This window comes from Talpa occidentalis, unplaced genomic scaffold (genome assembly GCF_014898055.3).
Source record: "Talpa occidentalis isolate TD23 unplaced genomic scaffold, MPIMG_talOcc4v2.1 talOcc4.10, whole genome shotgun sequence".
NCBI classification, from domain to species: domain Eukaryota; kingdom Metazoa; phylum Chordata; class Mammalia; order Eulipotyphla; family Talpidae; genus Talpa; species Talpa occidentalis.
In genome coordinates, this window is record NW_023600993.1 from 74,789,462 (window position 1) to 74,809,780 (window position 20,319).

Below are 20,319 nucleotides of genomic sequence, written 5' to 3' on the forward strand. Positions count from 1 at the left end.
AATTAGAGACAACAGAGAAAGTAAATATTTACTCTTGCTTAATGCATAGTTCTCTAATTTTCACCTCTTATAGAGGTAAAATAACTATATTGATAGATTTCATACCGATGCAATATTCTCTATACAGCGTTTGACTGTTCTTGAGGGGTATACTTTAAAGTGAGTTTCTCAATCACTTTTCTTTGCAACACCCACCTATTCAGGTAGTGGATATTATTAGGAGCAAGACAATCAAGATAACTTTTCCTAATTTTAAAACAAGAGATAGGACATGTTCTGAAGATCTAGAGGAGGAAGGCCCAGTCCTGTCAGCCTGCCCAGCATAGCAGTTACGTTTCCTCCATCTGCCTCTCCAGGATGTCGCTTAGATTTCTTAGGGAATCATGAATGCCCACCAGCTCAGCTCTATCAAATCACCCCAAAACACAGATTCTCCCAGATTTTTTCCCCAAATAGCCCTACAGACAAAAAAAAAAAATCACTGGATTCTATATTCATTAAACCTATTATTATTCAAAAAAAGTCTATACTTGGCATAGTAAGAATATACATTCAATGAAATACGTAAAATATGTAAAAATGATATGCATAAATATATGAAATGCCAATATAGTTTAACGATAAAACAGGAACAAAATCACCTAGCCATATAAAGAATGACAACCATTCGGCATTATGTATCAGGATGTGTCAGAAATCAAAAACTGAGTTTTTGAAAATGGCAGAGATTTCTAAGACAGGGCTTTGCCACAGTCTTCAAATAGGTAACTGGACTTTAAATACAACACAGACAAAACTTGCAAGAGAATTCACAAAAATACAGTAAAGGTTGTTTCTGATGATCTTCACTAAGCAGAATAAACACGGGGGAATAAACCTTTCCTCAAATATCAGAGGTAGAAAGAAGGAAGCTACAGAAGGCCTTAGGAAATTACAGGGATTTCACAAATAGTGTGTGATTAGAAATGGAGCTAAAAAGGTGATTCTAAAAAGTGAAGGAACTAATGGGAAACATACCACCTAATACAGCAAATAGACATAGAAGGGCACGGTTGCAAGTGTAAATAGGAAGTTACCTCTGCTTTACTTAGCTCGCCGCATTAACACAGAATAGGAGTTGAATTAATTTTTCCCTCAAAATGAAAATGGCAATTCTTACCAGTAAAAAGCATGTATGTGGCAAGTGTAATGATAAAAAACACTTAAGGAATATCAGTTAAATATTAATACTCAATTGTGTATTTTGGTTGGTGTTGTTTTCCTCCTAATGTTAAGCTGGATTTTGAGTTCTCTTTGACTCTTGTCAATCAACTTTTTCCATCTTTTTTTAAATATGTAAAATGATAGAAGCTTCCACTCATAGCAGTTTTCCCAAACTGTTGTGCTGTTTACGACAGAAGTATGGTAAAAGGGTAATAGTTGCATTTCTTACTTTTAAGAGGACTTGTTAAGTGTAGCATTCTCCCAGATTCTATTTTGCTTTCACCTTACATTTAGGCTTATGCTGCACCTGGCAAGTTGTGTGTGACAGGCACCAGGCACACAGTCAATGGGTTTCTTACTGTGCTTAATAAATTTCATGGTCATAGTTGTTATAGTATTATTACTGTTCAACAAATAACTCAAACTTCAAAAAAATATTATCTCATAGTCTCTGCAGACAAGGAATTGAAGAGGGGCTCAACTGTGTGGTTCTGATCAGGGTTTTTCAGGATGTTGCACTGAAGGTGTCAACCAGGCAACAGGCAGTTGAAAGCTTGATAGGGACTGGAGGATATTTCTCAAGGGCACTTTCATGTTGTTGGCAGATTTAAGAAGATCTGCTGTACACTGTGAAGTGAGAAGATTTGCTCACATTGTTGAAGGCAGGCCTCAGTTTCTCTTTAAAGAAACAGGGTAGCTGGTTTTCCTCTTCGCAGGGTTGTGTCATAGGGAAGCTGACTCTACCCAGAGATATTGCATAGTAGCTTGAATGATGACCCCAAAAAGATACATCTTTGTCCTGAGCCCTGTGAATGTGAGGTTATTTGGAAAAAGGGTTTTTGCAGATATAATCAAATTAAAGCTCTCAAGACCTTAAGATCATCCTTGATTAGAGAGAGCCCTAAAACTAATGATAAGTGTTCCTATAAAAGAAGGGCACCTGAGGAGTTATGAACCTATTCCTTAATCATTTACAGTATTGGAAACTGATGTTACCCAGATTTGTTTTTAAAAAATAAACTTTTGAAAAAGAAAAAAAAAGAGAAGGGGGGAAATACACAAGGAGAAGATGGAGAAGAAGATTGTAGTTATGCTGTCATAAACCAAAGAAAACCCAGAGCCACCAAAAGTTAAAAGAGACAAAGATGGATTTTCCCCTAGAATCTTCAGAAGGCATGGAGTCTACCAACACCTTGATTTTGGACATCTGGCCTTCAGATCTGTGAAAAGAGCATTTTTTAAGCCTTCAAGTTTGTGGTAGTTTGTTGTGGCAGCATTAGAAAACTACTACAGAGTAATTTGAGAGAGAAAGAGACAACAAGAAAATGCACAGAAGATGCCAGCCACAATTTTTACGTAACCTAATCTTAGTAATTCCCATTAATATGAAATATTCTATTCATTAGAAAGGAGCCAACAAATTCAGGTTATGCTCAAGAGAAGGGAAATTAAACTCTACCTTTTGAGGGGAGAAAAATCAAAGAACTTTTGGGCATATCCTTAAAACAAAGTTGTCATCTGAAATTCTCAAAATGACTTTTGAAGAGTTTCCCTTTCTTCTGAGGACAAAATAGTCGGAAAAAGCAGGAGTAAATATCTGAGTCTTGAAGATGATGTAGGATTCTTTCTTAATTCCTATGTGTGACTTTCACATTTTCTCAGATACGTCACTGCTTCATGTTTGAAAGGGATTATCATAAACTTTATTAATAGAGTTCATGGCGTATAATTTGCATGTCACTTACTAAAACACTATTAATAATAAAATACCATATTTCCGAAATTATTCAAAATTTCAAAAGCATGTTTATATGCATTGCTCACTTAGTAGATGGTTAAATACAATACTGTAAGAGAATTAGTATGATCAGAGAGACTGGAAGGGACAGTATGTGTATTTAGCAAAAGAGAGGGAGTCAAGATACCTAGTTTGTCTTGACTGTTTCTTACTTACGACCCTGAGAAAAATTAATCTTCCTAAGACTCAGTTTCCTTAACCATAAAATTTGAAATTCAGATTAGGTGATCATTAAAATTCCTATCAACTCCAGCAGCAGCAGCATTGCCTCTATTATCTCCAATAACTGGACTATAATTAAAGTTATACATATGTCAATACAGAAATAAAATACCTATGACAAGGAAGAACAATTGAAAAATTCATGGACAATCCCTATACACCAGGTAGTGTGAATTTTTCTGTTAACTAAAAGGTAATGTAGTTTAATTCTATCGGTAATAACTCTTCCAAATAACAGTATGGCTTTCAGTTCAAATATTATTCTCCAAGGAGGCCTTGCCTGACCAATGTAGGAAACATAGCCCATCTTTCCACTTTCCATTCTATTGGCATGTTTCATCTTCTTCACAGTCTTACCATTATCCGAAGATCTTTTCTTTTTCATGTGAAAGTGTTTATTATCTGCCTCTCTCTACTAGAACCAATGGTCTAAGAGAACTGGGGCCTTGGCTTTCACTATGGTCTTTTACATTCATAAATCTCAGAGTAAGCATTCAATAAGCCTTGGTTGAATAAGCAAATGGGGTATGGTAAGCAATATAAAAGCAATAGTAAAGTCATATCTCTACGTGATGTTTTATATTCTTAAAAAATGGTCCTGTATGTAATCTTAACAAACTCCAAAAGGCAGATATTACTTGCCCTAGATCATCATGGACTGGGAAGCTCAGGCTCAAAGGTTAAGGGTCTTTACCAAGCAAGAGAATATCCTGGTTTCAGGACTAGTCCTCAGGCCTTCTACCTGGATATTCTTAATATTCTTGACCCAGAATCAATCTTTTATTCTATAGTGCAGGATTTGGTACCATGGGCATTTTCAACTGGAAACACCTCTATTTAAGCCATAAAGTGGCCTAATACTTAATCTTTGGGATGAGTGATTAATAATTAGTGGGATTAGGATTGTTCTGTGAACCTACTTTTTAATCAAATCATATATGTTACTAATAGTTCCAGGAGTATTTTAATACTGCAGGAAATTCTTCATTTAACTCAGCAGCCACTTCTTATTTCAATGTAGTCTGCAATTCTTGCACATTAACTACCGTGGCTCTGAGATTAACCTTCCCTGTTTGCTTGTGCTGACCTCAAAGCATCCTAAATTGCTCGAAGCAATTCCGATCGCTTTAATTTATGAGAACACCTTCAAATATTCATCTTTTAAATCCTGAATATTATTATCCCTGCACAACAGTAGCTCTCTTTTTAATCTTAGCTGATAACTCTGATTAAACACATCCAAAGGCTGATTACCCCCACTGTGGTTAATGCCAGTGTCACAGCTAACTACTTATATCACAGCGGGAATTGCCTTTGAGAGCCTATTTACATTATTACGCAGAATTGATTTACACTGGTATTACCTATTGATCACATAGGAATGAGAAGGTAGAGACAGTGTCCTCAGAAAGCCTGTTAGATTATCAAATAATGTAAACCAAGCACTGGTATTTATTCTACACTTAATAATATAACAATGTAGATACAAAATGCAGACTTTTTAAAAAAGATAATATTTACTTTTACAATTGTTTATTTAATCACAAAGGCACTTGGGGATGAAATCTACTATGATAATGAGAGGGGAGAAGAGAAGAGAGAATGAATATGTGAATAAAGAGATAGTCTAATTGCAGGTTATATGTGTGCTATGCGGACAAGCCAGTGAAATTCTGTCCCCTGTGCTTTCTTACTGCTGGAGTCTTTTGAACAAGTAGCATGTTTGGTAACAGAAATATTTAAGTGGCAGCAGGACTAGCACTGCCACTTGATTTCTGGAATCACACATCTTATCATCGTCTTCTTGGTTAGTTTCCTGCAGTCACAGTGATGACTACAACAAAAAGACTTTCATTAATTCCTACAATAAATGTGTCAAGCACCACCAACTCTCTGCTGGGTATTATGTCAGATGCTAAGGATATTAGGGATGAATGAGGTCCCTATGACTTCTCTCCTTAAACTGTTAATCCAATTTAGGAGATAGGCAATACATAAGAAAACAAATACATGTATCATCGCTAATAAAATGCTACAAAGGAAAAAAGGGTGTCAAAATTCTCTTCAAATAAATACCTAATCTGTGACACAAAATGATGCCAGTGTTAAGTAGCAAAAGGGGTGTAGGGCAAGGGATCAAATAGCAAAATGTTCTGCTCAGAATTTCACCACTGTTTAAGTCAATGACACTCACAACTGAGTGTGCATCAAAGTCACCTGAAGTTTGTGTGTTGAACCCTTTCTGATTCTGTAGATGTGCGGTGGGGCGTGAGAGTTTGCATCTCTAACAAATTCCCAGATCTTCTCCTGCTATTGTTCTAGGAAGAATATTTTGATCACTAAGGAGATATATGAAACTGCTTAATGTAAATGAATGGGGAGACACAAATGAAGAAATGGATTTCAAACAGAAATCCCTAAAGCACTTGAGGAAGTGAGCCAATCAGAGTTGATTTTAGGAGGAACAATCTCTCTCTCTTCAAGAAAGAAGATGATTTTATGTTCTTCAAAGGCCATTTTTCTCTTTATGTAACATAAGTCATTTAATTATAGAAGGGGCTCATGAGGGCCCTCAGTCTCCATCAAAGACTGGCAGAACCATACTCTTAGCAGTATGCCCACTCCACTGCCTTCATAATCAGACACCTGCTGATAGAGCCCACAATGAGTGAAATCAGGTCATGCATTGCAGAGGACAAAGTCAGAGCCATTTTATGAATTACCTACTGAACTTTCTTAGGACTACAGGCTCCCTTTCAGCCTACTAGATAACATTACTGGAGGAAGCAAGGAATAAAGATTTATTGCCTAATGATTTAATTAACTCTTCCTGGAGAGACTTGACTTACTCCCTCTATAGTTTTCACCCTTTTGAGAAAAATCAACATTTTATCCAGGTATTTTCTTTCAAGGTGGCTTTATAATTTGAAAAACTCTTTAATTCAGATCATCCTTTCAAGGCAATGTTCTATTGTAGCAAAAGAAGCAAAGACATCTCAAAAAACAGATAGCAAGTATTTGGGTCACAGTTTTGTCAATAGTGATTTGAGCAACTCATTTATATTAAACAAAATTCAATAAATATTTAACCTCTCTGAATCTCAATTTCCTCCTTTATTAAAGTAGGGTTTGCCATGTTCCTGCAGTTGGCAAACTTTCTGTAAAGGAACTGATAATAAATGTTTTAGATGTTATAGTCATATTTCTATGTTGCAACTACTCAATTGTCACATGAAGTTAACCATAGACAATATGTGATTAAATGGTATGACTGTCAATGATTTTATTTACAAAAACAGGCAGCAGGCTTGGTCAACACCTGTCATAGCTCAGGATACTTGGTCATTGCCTCTAATATAAACTTGTATTGTTACTGGGAGCAAATAAGTATAACCTCTCTATGCTTAAAAAAATCTTTCTGTTGAAAGAATCATACTTATCATGTCACTTCCTCAGAAATTTCAAAAGGACTGATGAGCTAATGTTTCAAAGTACTATGATTTCTTGATGAAGGGTACAAGAGAAGTACTAATTATTATAAACAGTACCTTTTAATCTACTATCCTCTGATTATTGCACCTGGGAATAAAATAAGGATTCTTATTCATACCACTCTATGACATTCAAGCATATTACGCTATGGTCTCTCCTCAGGGTTTCCTTTCAAATGATTAATGAAAAACTGAGTAGGATGACAGTATTACTCTTTGTTGTCTTCCAAAGATTAAATAGAAGGAATGAAAGAAACAGATTCTACCTGTTTATATACACAGATTTGATGTTTTCCATTTATCTTTGACGATTATTCAAGCCCAAAGCATAAAAGTAGAGTATTCTCAAGAAATAGGATATGTGAGTTGTGCTGAAAATCCTTAAATTGATGTGGCTTCTTTATTTTTGTTTGTTCATCTTTAGGAAAAGCTGCATTGAGAGTAAATTTCTTAGACAAGGAACTTTGGAATTCAATGTATGCTAAAATATGATTTAAAAACACAATAATCTTTTTTTAAAAGATTTATTTATTCATTCATTCATTCATTCATTCATTCAAGCACTGGGTACAGTCAGAAGCACGGGAGGGTGAGAGAATTCACCTGAGCCAGAGCGGGGAGCAGAACAGGCAGAAGGACCGAAGTACACTGCTGAGGGGAGCAGCGGACGGCAGGAAATGTCTGTGCGCCATGTGGGACCCTCCTCCGGTGGCCGGGGAGCAGCCGAGGATCGAACCGGCGCTGCAGAGGTTGCAGGCAGCTTCGCAACCCAGCGCTCAACCGCTGCGCCAATAATCGACATTAATTTCATCGTTTCTTAGAAACATTAATAGAGCTCTTCTTTTCTATCCTACCTATCACCAATTATCCACCAGTCAACCAACTTTAATAATCAATTTATTTGATACCTATTTTTCTAGTACCCATTTATAAAGAAGGGCTGCTATCAAGGTGGTAAGTTTGCATATATAATAATAAAAAGTAGAATGTTAAAAGTGTCCTCAGCGTGTTAAAATGCAATATTCTGAAGTTTGATGGAAAAAAGTCACTTTTAGATGCGTTCACAAGGAAGAACTATTTCATAGTGGAAATGGTATTTGAGCTGAGTCTAGAAGATCAGTAGAAAAGAACACTGAAAAATTTTCTAGATATCCCCAGATATGGACTTCATGCACAGACATAACATAGTGATCAATTCAGATGATATAAAATGTTATCAGTTGTTCAAAATATGGCAGTGAATCGTGATAGGTCCAGAGGAGGCTACCATATCTGTATTTAAGGAAAAACCCACTGAAGGATTTTGAAAAAAAGTAGAGTTAGGTTTTATACATTCAGTAAAATATATTTTGAGCATCTACTATGTGTTAAACATTTCTCTAAGCTAAATGGATACACTAGTAAATGAAAAAGATGCAGGGAAATAAACCTCTGACAACAAATAAGTAAATGATACAATATATTTGAAGGGTAAATGCTACAGATAAGCAATTACAAATAAAAGCAATAATTTTATTTTTTTTAATAGAGGCATGTTTTATTTATTTGTTTGTTTGATTGTTTGTTTTGTTTACACATGCACTGGGTACAGTGAGAAGGGTGGGAGGGTGAGAGAATTCACCAGAGCCAGAGCGGGGAGCAGAGCAGGGAGAAGGACCAAAGTACACTGCTGAGGGGAGCAGCGGGCAGCAGGAGAGGTCTGCGCGCCACGTGGGACCCTCCTCTGGTGGCCGGGGAGCACTGCAGAGGCTTCGGGCAGCTTCGCAACCCAGCTCTCAACCGCTGCGCCACCAGGGAGGCCCAAAAGCAATAATTTTAAATAAGTTGGTTAGGTGAAACTGTGATCAAATTTGAGTGAGGATTTGAAGTAGGTGAGGCAGAAATTCATGCAGATATCCAAAAGCACAGAATTCCAGGTAGAGAGAATGCTAGAGCAAAGGCTATGAAAATCAGCTAAGCCATCTGTGTGAGCCAGAGAGAGCACAGAATATTTTGTTTTGAAGGTAAAGATCCCTGTAGATCTTCATATAGATCATCACCTAGATCCCTGTAAATGACAACTACGACTCCAGATACCATAAGGAATATTAATCTACTAGTACTGGATAGAAAGGATTGTAGGACAGAAAGAAGTAGAAGTAACATTTTTAAAAAGTATTGTTATAGATAAAAAGTTCTGAAACAAAAAATCAATGTGCTAGTTCACCCACTCAATTTAATTCAGCATATATTTAGCAGACATTGTATTAGGTATTGACTTTAACCATGACAAAGATGGATAAATTTTTCCATATGAAGTTGGTCATTTAATCGAATGATGATAGAATGGATAGGAATGTTTCAAATATTCAAAGCCTTCTAAAAATCTAAATGTTAATATGGATCAAAAAAAATCTAATATTTCAAAAGAAAAAGTCTCAGAAAGGTATTATTATATAAACTCCTTAACCAATACCAAAATCATTTCTTCAGCAATAGCTTCAATGAAACATTGGACAATATTCTTTCCACTCTTCAGATTGCTTTTGGAAAGAATGATTGGAATTATACATCAAAAATATTATTCAAAATACCCAAGTAGTGAAGAATTAACTAAATCTCTGAGGATTATTATTCTACCAATCATGATGAGTTACAGAATATGGACTACAAGTGTAATTTATGCAAATACAAGCATTTATGAATGCATTGATTTAACAAGCATGAAAGCAAGACCTATCCAAAATCACCGTTTGTCACTAACCTAGAAAATAGTATCTAAAAAAATTGCTGATATATGAAGATATTATCACTGGTAGCTGGATGACTGGCTTTAGTACCCCTATAATGATTAACCTGCTGTCACATAGGACAGATAGGAACTAGTCTCTGCTGTCAAACTGTCACAGAATTATTAAATATGCGTGGAAAAATGACCCAAACAGTATGTAATGAGCTCCCTTTTCATTCTTTCTCTCTACAAAAGCACATCTGTGAATTGTTAATGATTCTGATATGGTGAGCCAAATTGATAAGAAACATCTTTCAGGGATAGGAAAAAGGAAAATGAACACACACATTTATAAAATTTTAAATATAAGGGATTATGCAATACTATAAACTGGCATATAAATATAAGCTATTATTACTCATTTTTGTGTTGTTTCCTGATGTTTTTTTAAAAATATAAACCAATCTTCTTTTTAAATACACAGAAATACCAAGCCCTGTTCACAAATAATCTATGTTTGTGACTTTCATGAAGTGGCACTGACATTCTAGCTGGTAATTTCTCTTCTATTAGGTAAAGTTTTACTAGACACACCCTGTGGGCAGCATACAGCAAAATGATTATCTGTGAGACTCTCAGCATCTTATTTCATGCAGATTTTGTGACTAGAATTGACTTTCCAGGTCTAGCATCTTTTTCACAAAGACTTGCCCCACAACACCCAGGAAAGCTACAACTTAGCTCAAAGATATGACCATCATAAGACTTCTCTAAGCACAGTGATTGACATTATTGTATCTCCTTGTTAATATTTTTAAGTCTTAGATAACCCTGAAAAAAAACTGACATTGAAGGAAAGCTAAGTTATTTAGAAACAAGTCAACAGGAACAAATATGTTAAACAAAATTATCACGCTGTCAATCCATACACTAGAGCCACCATTTATTTGGTCATATTTGGTGATTCTGAATGATTCTCAGTGATTCTCAATCTGAGGTTGAAAATTTCTGACCTGTGTCTCAATGTAAGAAATAAATAGTGAAAGAATTAACACCAGGCCTCCTCTCGATTTAAGACAGACACAAATTGGAAAATTATCAATAATCTTGTTGTCAGGGAGCTATCAATTAGCATATAGTTACTATGGTGTTAAAAAGGAAAAATTAACAATATTTGTAAACAGAGGCATATAATCCTGGAAAGGGGAATCCCATTTATAACTCGGAGTCTCTAAGTCAGAGGGAGAACAACTCTAAACACTATTGCACACCATTGTACACAAAGTCCTTAACTTGATACCAATATAAAGTCTAAATAGGAGTGAGGGGCCGCTTGGCACCATGATTTAATTCTTTCACAAGGAATAAAAAACACTAACAAAGATAGGGAAATAAGTCATTATTAAAAATAAAATTAAATATTATGTAGCAGATAATATTTGAATGGAAAACTGAGGAATATAAAATGCAATATTATAATGTTCAAAAGAAAAACACCATTTAATACTTATTATCAATCCTCAAATATAAAAAAATATAATAAACGTTCTCGCCATTCCCACATATCCATAAGAAATTCATCCTTATACAACCTGGCTATACAGAGCCCAATCAGAATCCTTCAGAATGTATTGTAACATTTTTAGCCAAATTTTCCACTGCTCAAACAAAAACAAAAAAATATGCTAGCTTTGGTTTTTCATAATGTACATCAGATCCAGGCAGTATCATAATGTAGGGTAAAGAAAAATGTCAGGATTTTCTGCCCTCCTGCCATCAGGATAGATGATGGATCCTTGTGGTCCTGAACGCATGCCTGATAGCAGCACCTGGAGTAGGGTGTGGGCATAGGTAGATGGGATTCACCTGGGCTAAGACTGGGCTTTTAGGGGCGGTGTCACGGGGACACCAGTAGAAGCCGAAGACAAGCCGAGAAGATAAGCCAAGCAGAAGCCGAGAGAAGGCCGGAAAGCCCAGATAGTGAGGATTTGCTGGGGGCTGGGAGGACTGCCAGCCTCCCGGCCCCCCAGCACCCCTGCCTGTCCTATGCCTGGTGAACCCCAATAAAAAACCTGCAAAACCACTGAGGACTCTGACTCCTCCTTTACCCGGTCTGCTGGATCAGAAAACCTGCACCATGTCCATTCCTGTCCTTACACATAAGCAATGCATGGAATAAAAAACTGTTGTCCCAATTTTCAGATTAATGCCAACCTTAATAGTGCACCCCACCCCAGGTCCTGAAGATTATGTGATTAAAAAAACCTGTGCCTTTAACTAGCTTCTCTAAGTAATTTTGTTCCAAACCATCCAGCTGGCTAAATGACTAAGCAACAAGGTCAATCAAATACAATACTTCTCTTTATTCAAATATAATGGAAATTTTGACTATTCCACATTCAAAAAGCAAATACATTTTCACACCAACAGACAAGCACATTCCACTGGCTTTTCCTAAAAGCAAAGTGTGACAGATGCCTTGGCTATAATTGCCAATCAGCCTTTACATGGCAGCTGAAAACACAATACATCACTTTGATCTCCTTTGCTCTAAACACATCTACAATCAAGAAACCTGAACAAGGGATGAGAAATTGGCATCATTTCCAGAAGCCGTCACTCTGCAGCACTTAAATACCACAATGTATATTTTGCTTTTTTTTTTCTGTTTCAGAGACATTCTGTCAAAGATCTAAAATCACCTATAGTTAAGCATCTCATATATATTTGTGTACATATATATATGCACGTACATATGTAACGAGGCATATTTGGAAAACAATGTATTACCACATCAAATCTGAATATAAGCACAATTAATTAAATGTCTCCACTATCACCAATTCCCTTTCGATTGTGCACTTGAGGCATGGAACAGGAAAGAGCACTCATCTGATTTCAAAAGTATTCAAAATACTACTCACATTTTGCAGGCAGGTCATAGCCACATGTGATTTTTGCATGTCCAGTATCACAACCATTGAGGTTACGACATTCAGCCAGCAAACAGGGACCGGCTGCTCTGTGAATACAGCCATCCACTAGGGGAGAGAGAAATAAAAGTTAGCCGATGTTTGGCCTTTTAGAAATATATGTAGAACTCATCTTCAGGGGTGTGCAAATGATCCTATACACCCCTAGGTATCATAAACATAACAGCAACCTGCCCAAGTTTTGCAGCCTTTGCATGGGATTGTTAGTCCAGGACTATCAGTTTTTTCTCTTTGTGTCACCACTGGTCGAGCTCTGAACAACAGATGGGGGTCCACTTTATCCCTGATGAGTCTGCTGCCTCAGCTGATCCTTACAGGCCACCTCCTCCTCCCCACGAGGTCTTGTCCCACAGCCCCTGGACATTATCTACCTCCTGTGCCCCAGCAGCTCAGGATTTTAACAACCGCTCAGAACTTCCTGACCTTGGCTCTTGTTTTTTGCCTTCTTGCAGTCCTGGATTTGGGCCACCTCCTGTGCTGCCCTGGGGCCTCCGGTGTTATCCTGGACTCCCTTTGCAGAACTGTGAGGGAACTTTCATCCCCCAGCCCTGCCTCCGAGCAGGCACCACATCTGTACAATGCCTTCCCCACTAAGAGCAGAGTCCTCTCCACCTGCATCGTGGACTCTGGAGGCGCCCACAGAGAAGAGGCCGGCAATGAGCACTACGTGGTCCCCGCGCACCACCCCTGAGTCTATCCTGAGGGCTCCATCCCCGTGTGTGTTGAATCCTGCCGACTCAAGAGAAATGCAATGTGGCAACCAGGCACAGGGTGTGCAGGGGGACTGAGAGGCAAGCAGGCAGACAACCAAGCCTCCTCGCCCTCCAAGAATATTTAGTCTTTCTCTGGGCTCTCTCTGGTGTTCTCTCATGGCCTTGCCTCTCTGCTGCCACACGTTCTCTCATAGCCATCCTCTGAGTGATGCCGCCCTTCTAACACTGGCGTTTAGACTCAGGTGTGCACAACTAGGCATGCGTGCACGCTCATCCTCCCGATGTCCACAATTAGGTACGTGCGCCCCGTGCCCATGATACTAAGCGCCTCCTGCATTAGCACAATTAAGGCTGAAGTGATAGCCACAGAGGCTAGTGGCATAAAAAGCACAATTAACTCACCCTACTAGTTTTGATGAGTTTTAAAATGTTTATACTCATAATCCCAGTATAAATATAAAATGTTTGCCATCAACCTGAAAAGTTCTCTTTTGTTCTTTCTCTCCAATTTCCCATCCTACCACCTGGGGGTTGGGGGAACTGTCTGATTTCTAAGACCATTGCTAAGTTTTGCATGTCATATAACCTTAAACTTCACATAAGCAATCAGCTTCTTTCACTCAACTAGTTTTTTAACAGCATTATGGCTTGACTTTTATATATTGTTAAATGATCAACAACGCACTTAGTTCCATCACCTTAAATAGGTATGAAAAATTAATTTCTCCTTGTGATGAGAACTGTTCAGACTTACAATAATAGTAGGGATTTTTGTATCCCCATCTCAAAAATGGGTAGATCATCAGGACACAGTGTCACTGAGGAAACAGAAGATTTGAACAACACTACATACCAAATGGACCTAACAGACATATACAGAATATTCTATGCAACAAATCAGAATAAACACTCTACACAAGCACACATGGCACATCTTCTAGTATAGACCATATGTTCTGCCATAAAACAAATCTTAGTGAATTCAAGAGAATATAAATCATACTGATAACTTATCTGACCACAATAGTATTGTTGGGTAAATATAAGTTATCAGGGTTTTTTTTCCACCCTCCTGCTATTAGTATCAATGATCAACACCTGTGGCCTTACGTGAGTGCCTGATTGCGGCACATGGAGCATGGTGTGGGCATGCAAAAGTGGGCACAGCTGAGCTGAAAGACTCACGTAAGGGTGCCAGCAGAGAACAGAGGCGTGTGGCAGCAGTGCAGCAGAGCACAAGGGATACTGGCGAAACGACCATGAGGAAACCCCAGAGAGCCCAGAGAAAGTAAAGATTCACCTGGGGCGCTGAGAAGCCCAGGCCCCAGGCCTCCCTGCCTGCCCTGTACCTGGTTGCCGGACTAAAGACGGTACAGAAAGATTATTAGAAGCCTGAAAAAGCCATTAAGGGCTCCAGAACTCCTCCATTACTAGTGTGCCCGGATCATAGAAAACCTGCTTTGTGCCTTGCTGGCAACACAAGTGTAGGGTAAGGTAAAATGTATCAGGCTTTTCTGCCCTCCCGCCATCAGGATAGATGAGGGAACCCTGTGATCCTGAATGCATGCCTGATGGTGGGCACCTGAAGTGGGCACACCTGCGCTAAGACTGTGCTTTTAAGGGCGGCGTCACAGGGACGCCAGAAGCCGAGAAAGCAGCAGGAGAAGACGAAAGAGAAGCCGAGAGAGAAGCAGAGAAGAAGCAGCAGAAGCAGAGAACGCCAGAAAGCCCAGATAGAGTGAGGATTTGCTGGGGGCTGGGAGGCAGGAGGAGGAGGAGGAGGAGGAGGAGGAGGAGGAGGAGGAGGAGGAGGAGGAGGAGGAGGAGGAGGAGGAGGAGGAGGAGGAGGAGGAGGAGGAGGAGGAGGAGGAGGAGGAGGAGGAGGAGGAGGAGGAGGGAGGAGGAGGAGGAGGAGGAGGAGGAGGAGGAGGAGGGAGGAGGAGGAGGAGGAGGAGAGGAGGAGGAGGAGGAGGCTGCCAGCCTCCCAGCCCCCCAGCATCCCTGCCTGCCATGTGCCTGGTGAACCCCAATAAAAAACCTGCAAAAACCACTCAGGACTCTGACTCCTCCTTTACCCGGTCTGCATGGGATCAGAAAACCTGCACTGTGTCTATTCCTGACCCTACAACAAGTATGAAACTAGAGTCAATAATGGAGCAAAACTCATGAATACATGAAAATTCAATCAAACTCTTCCGAACAATGAAGGTAAGAAGAAATAAACTTGAAATTTAAAAATTATCTTGAAGCAAATGAAAATGGCATCACAACATAGAGCAAAAACAGTTTTAACAAGATGTACATAGCAATAAGCACCTACATTAAGAAACAAGAAAACTCAAACAACCGAACAGCAAAAAAAGAAAACAATTAAAATTGGGCAGAAAATCTGAATAGACATTTTTGTCCCAAAGAAAGTATACAAATGACCAACAGGTACATGAAAGGTGCTCAACATCACTAGTCATCAGGCAGAGCAAATCAAAACCACAATGAGATATACTCCACATATGTTAGAATGCTTATTGTCAAGAAGATTAGAACTAATGAGTGCTGGCAAGGATGTGGATCAAAGGGAACCCTGGTGCAGCTAGCTTCATAAGTTGCGTCTTAACCCTTTGTGCCACCGGGGAGGCCCCATTTACAACTTTTACAGGCCTCTTAATTATCCTATAATAATCTGGTCGGTGCCTTTATTTTCATGCTTATAAATTGTTGTATAGCTATTACACAGTAAAATGTTTATATATTAAAAAATCTGTCTCCTCCCTTATACCATCACTTCCTTAAGGGCATAGAAGATGGCTTATTCTTTTATATATACCTAGCTATCTTCATCTCGCTTTTTTTTTAATACAGGTAAATTAAATTCAATTAAATTGGGGAGGGAAAATAGAGTAGCCTTTTTATTAAAATAACACAGAGGAAGAGTTAAGTGAACAGGCCACTTAAATACAATGAATCATAAATTAAAAAGTAAAGTTAAATACACAGCCGCAAATTTGTTTTCACAAGTCTGGTGATCAACTTCTATATTAGAAACTCATGCCAATTCTATTGGTTCAGTTATCCCTCCTAATTCACAGAACCTGAAAATTCATCTACTTTTCTCAGGTCTGATGCAGACTGCCAGAAAACTTACTTCTTTAAGTTCCCTTACAGCCAGACTAAGGAAAGCGGGGTGAATGGGGGCCAGATGTGAAATTCAACACAGCAGCACTTTCCCCACTCACCCCACCATCCCTACAATGGGTGGGAAGGAATTGAGAACCAGTGATCAACACCCAGGCTGACACAGAATGTATTCAGACTTACCCAAATCTAATTAATGAGCAACAACAACAACAAAAACCAAAAACACAAAACCTCAAGATCAAAAGGTACATGGGAAGGTCTGCTGAACACAATTTTACAGTGGACTGTCCATATCTATTATCTACCAAAGAATATATCCTATAGGAGAAAAGGCAACTAAACTACATAAATAAATTTAATAACTATAGATTTTTTCAAGACTATTGGGGCTAGACTGCAATGTGTTCACCAAAGTCCATTTATTTTTCTTTCTGGGCATGTTACCCAGACAGCATTTTCCAGATCCCTTGTGGTTATGTGGAGTCAACAGACTGAATTTTGTTTAAGACGTATGAGTAAAAGTGAAATAACTATTCCTACATCTAATTCCTTAAAATCCTATATACAGTCCTCCATATGAACTCATTGTCCGAAGGCTGGATACAGTCCTTCTAGTATAAGATGTTAATGCCCCAGGAGATAGCACAATAACTAGAGGAAAGTACTGAAATCCCTGGATGAGGGATCTCCTCACCTCCACTTTCCATACTGGACTGCGAATCAAGTGAGAGATAAAACTTTATTATGTAAAGCCACTGAGATTTGGGATGTTTATGTCAGCAGTTAGCCTTGACTAATAAATTTACTTCTGCTGTAAATACTAGAATGGTAATTTTCATTCCACCTGATCACTGCTATTTTTTAAATTTTATGCAGCAAAATCCATACCTTACTACTGGAATGAACATATTATCTTAGCTAAGTTCATCCCCCTAGGTATGCCGTAAGAATTCTTAATCATGTTGGACGCTAAGGATTCAGGGAACTAAAGCAAATCTGCTCTGTTTGTTCAAATAGTTGTTCCTTCTACTTTGTGATTGAAACCAGACTGACAGAAGATAAAGGGTAAAGACTACTTAGAAATGGCATGTGGTATGGTCAGTCAGCAATGCAGTGACTGCTGAGGTCACTCATAGGGCTACTCTTCATCAAGGATAAGGGGAGTCTCACTGCAGCTTCTTCCCAAGACCAGGCTTGTGGCTGGATTGACACACCTGTCATTTACTATCCTGACAGTGATGCCAAAATGCTTGCAGGCAGATGGTTAACTAAGGCTAGGGCCTTTGATTGTTGGCATATTTCCTCTAGTTATCTAACAAAAGCTAAATTTACAGGCTTTCAATCTTCTGAATTTAGACCATCTTCATTAGGTTTTCTTACACTATAGCCTAGAGAATTACATTGTGTGAGGGTGGGGCAAAAAGATGGACTTTACTTGTGCTTGGAAGGAATTATTTTTCACCTTTGTCAATATTACATTGCGGCTTAGTTTTGAAATGTTTTTATAGGGCAGTCTTATCCCTTTATTTTTAATAGCTAAAATAAAGACAAAAGGGATGGGGCATGAAACCACATCAGTTTTTCTGACCTGAGATTTATTTTATCCCATGCATTCCATTTTGCCTGTCTGGCATTCCTTGGATAAAGCTCCTAATTTTATAAATGAATGAACAAGTTGATCCTGAGAAAAAGCAAGGCACAAAGCACTGAACAGGAATCCATTAGGTACCATGAACCAGTAAATGTAAGACCAAATGAAAAAATAAAAGAACCAGAAAAGAGTTGTAAACATTTGTTTCGCAAAATACTAACAGCATCATTTAGTGAAATCCAGTTATTTTAGAAACTGGTCTGATGAGGTCTTTTCATTGTCTTACAAAGACAATTTTCTAAACAGTTTTTAGCAAGGGGGATTTGAAGTCCTTAGATCTGCACGTATTCATTTAATCTTCTTTTGTAAATAAAAGACAGTAACTTAATCTAAAAGCAGTCACACAAATCATATTAGCCTGAAAAATAAGAGGCTCTCTTGTTGAATATATCTCTTAGAAGCCCAAGAGGATACAATAGAGTTCTTCCCAAATCAAATCAACATAAATTTATTAAACAACTACCATACACAAAACATTCTGCAAGAAGCTGTGAGAGAATTAAATAATGATGATAATAATACGTCACATCTTTTGAGGATTTGCTGTGTGCCTTTTGGTGTGCTAAGTGACTTGTAAGTTTTCACTTTACAAAAGACAGTGTTGCGTTGTGGAAATAGGATAGTTCTTGAGTCATAAGGCAGAGATTTGAATCCCTGTTGCCACCATTTTAGCTCCTAATGTTTTGATTTTGTCATCTATTTAACAGGCATCTATTTAACAGGAGTTCTAATCAAAATCATAAGGTTTTTGTGAGTAAATTAGTTATTACATGACAAGCACTCTGAGTACTGCCTGGTAAATAGCAAGAATGCAATAAATGTTGATTATGCTATTCTATTTAATCAAGCATGAAAACTTTTACAGATAGGATTTATTAGGATGACAAAGTAATGGAAGTTAAATAATCAGTGCAAGATCACATAAGAGCTCAAGTCAGAGCTTATGTTTATCTGAATGAACTTAAAGTCTATGTTCTTAACCCCCACTCTCTCCTACTTCTATTAGTGTAAAGAAGCAGGCCATGGTTCTTCCCCTAGGGAGCCAGACAACAGGACAGGAAAATTCAAAACCATGTTTTCACTGAAATAAAAGGCAACTGACAATATACAGAATATCTTAGTATGGAGAATATGTCTTTTAATAGATTGATAAACTTTTTGGTACGTCACATATTAAAGTGTTATTTTTATTATATTACCACATACATTTTGGAAAAATTAGCACATATTTAATTCTCAAAACAATTTTTGAAGATGGTCTTGGACTTTATTACTTTTTTGCACTTTATAGCTGAAGAAACTCAACAATTTTAACAACAGATGTCCAAGGTAATCCACCTGTTAAGTGGCAGATATAAATTCAACTTTTATGGCTCTCAAAGTGTGGTTATATGCAGGAAGCTTGATAAAAACAAAGATCCCTAGACTCAACCTAAAATCTATAGGATCAGTCTCTTTAACAATGCAATCTGGAATCTGTATTTAATAAATTCCACAAAAAATGCAGATGCACATCACCAGTTGAGAACTTTGAGAATTACTCCTTTGTTCTATCTTGCTTTCTTGATAATGTTCTAGAGAGTGATGGTTAGTTGAGTATATGGTAATGTGAGCATTCACTGGATACACAAAATCATGAATCCTGACTCATAAATCAGAAGATCACCTTATATTTAATTTAAGCCATATTCTCCCACAAATCCTAATCAAATATCCAAAAAGCCCCTGCTCTTAACAGTGTGCATTTAAAGCAGGAAATGTTAACTTAAACTAGAACTGAACTCTAATACCAAGTAGAAGTTTGATTAAATGCTGCTTCTCTAATAGATAGATATAGTAATAATGAGATGCCTTGGATATAAAGTGGTCTTTTGTGCCTTGTCTACAAAGCAAGGCCACAAGACATTCACATTGGGTGATGGAATCATATTAAAATTTTATTAATATTTATAATTTTTATCTTAAGCAGATAATTTTCAAGTGTACTAATGTTTAACTTTTATAGTGGCAGTATGTACATATAATTTAAAAATAAACACACATACATATAGGTGCGTGATCAAAAAATTTGTACTAAGAAACTTGGTGCACAAATATAAAATTGGAGTCTACAGACATGATGATTAAGGGTCCTTTAGAATCAAACTGTCAGTCTTTGTCATGTAAAGTGTCTGTGTGTATATTGCGTATAATCTTAGTACGTATCTTTTAAAGTTCTTATGAGAATTGAGTATTTTGTGCAGTATTTAATATTTGCATGTCAGCATATGTGCACAAAGAATCTTAGTGTGATAAATCTTTCTCTTATAGCAACTGCTTTACATAAATTGCAATAATTATTCCCATCTTTGTATCCATACCATTGGCAATGTGACTCTACAGTTCCTTCCATCACAATGTGAA

The 20,319-nt window shown here is 37.7% G+C and overlaps 1 protein-coding gene across 5 annotated transcripts in view; it reads right to left on the reverse strand.

The window, feature by feature from the left end:
• Positions 1-20,319, reverse strand: part of MACROD2 (mono-ADP ribosylhydrolase 2) — a 1,913,210-nt gene that overhangs the window by 1,236,213 nt on the left and 656,678 nt on the right. For all 5 annotated transcript variants that reach the window (XM_054696174.1, XM_054696171.1, XM_037494392.2 and 2 more), the window contains exon 5: positions 12,349-12,465. In XM_054696174.1, the coding sequence (XP_054552149.1) occupies positions 12,349-12,465 (117 nt within the window). The remainder of the gene's footprint in view (positions 1-12,348; positions 12,466-20,319) is intronic.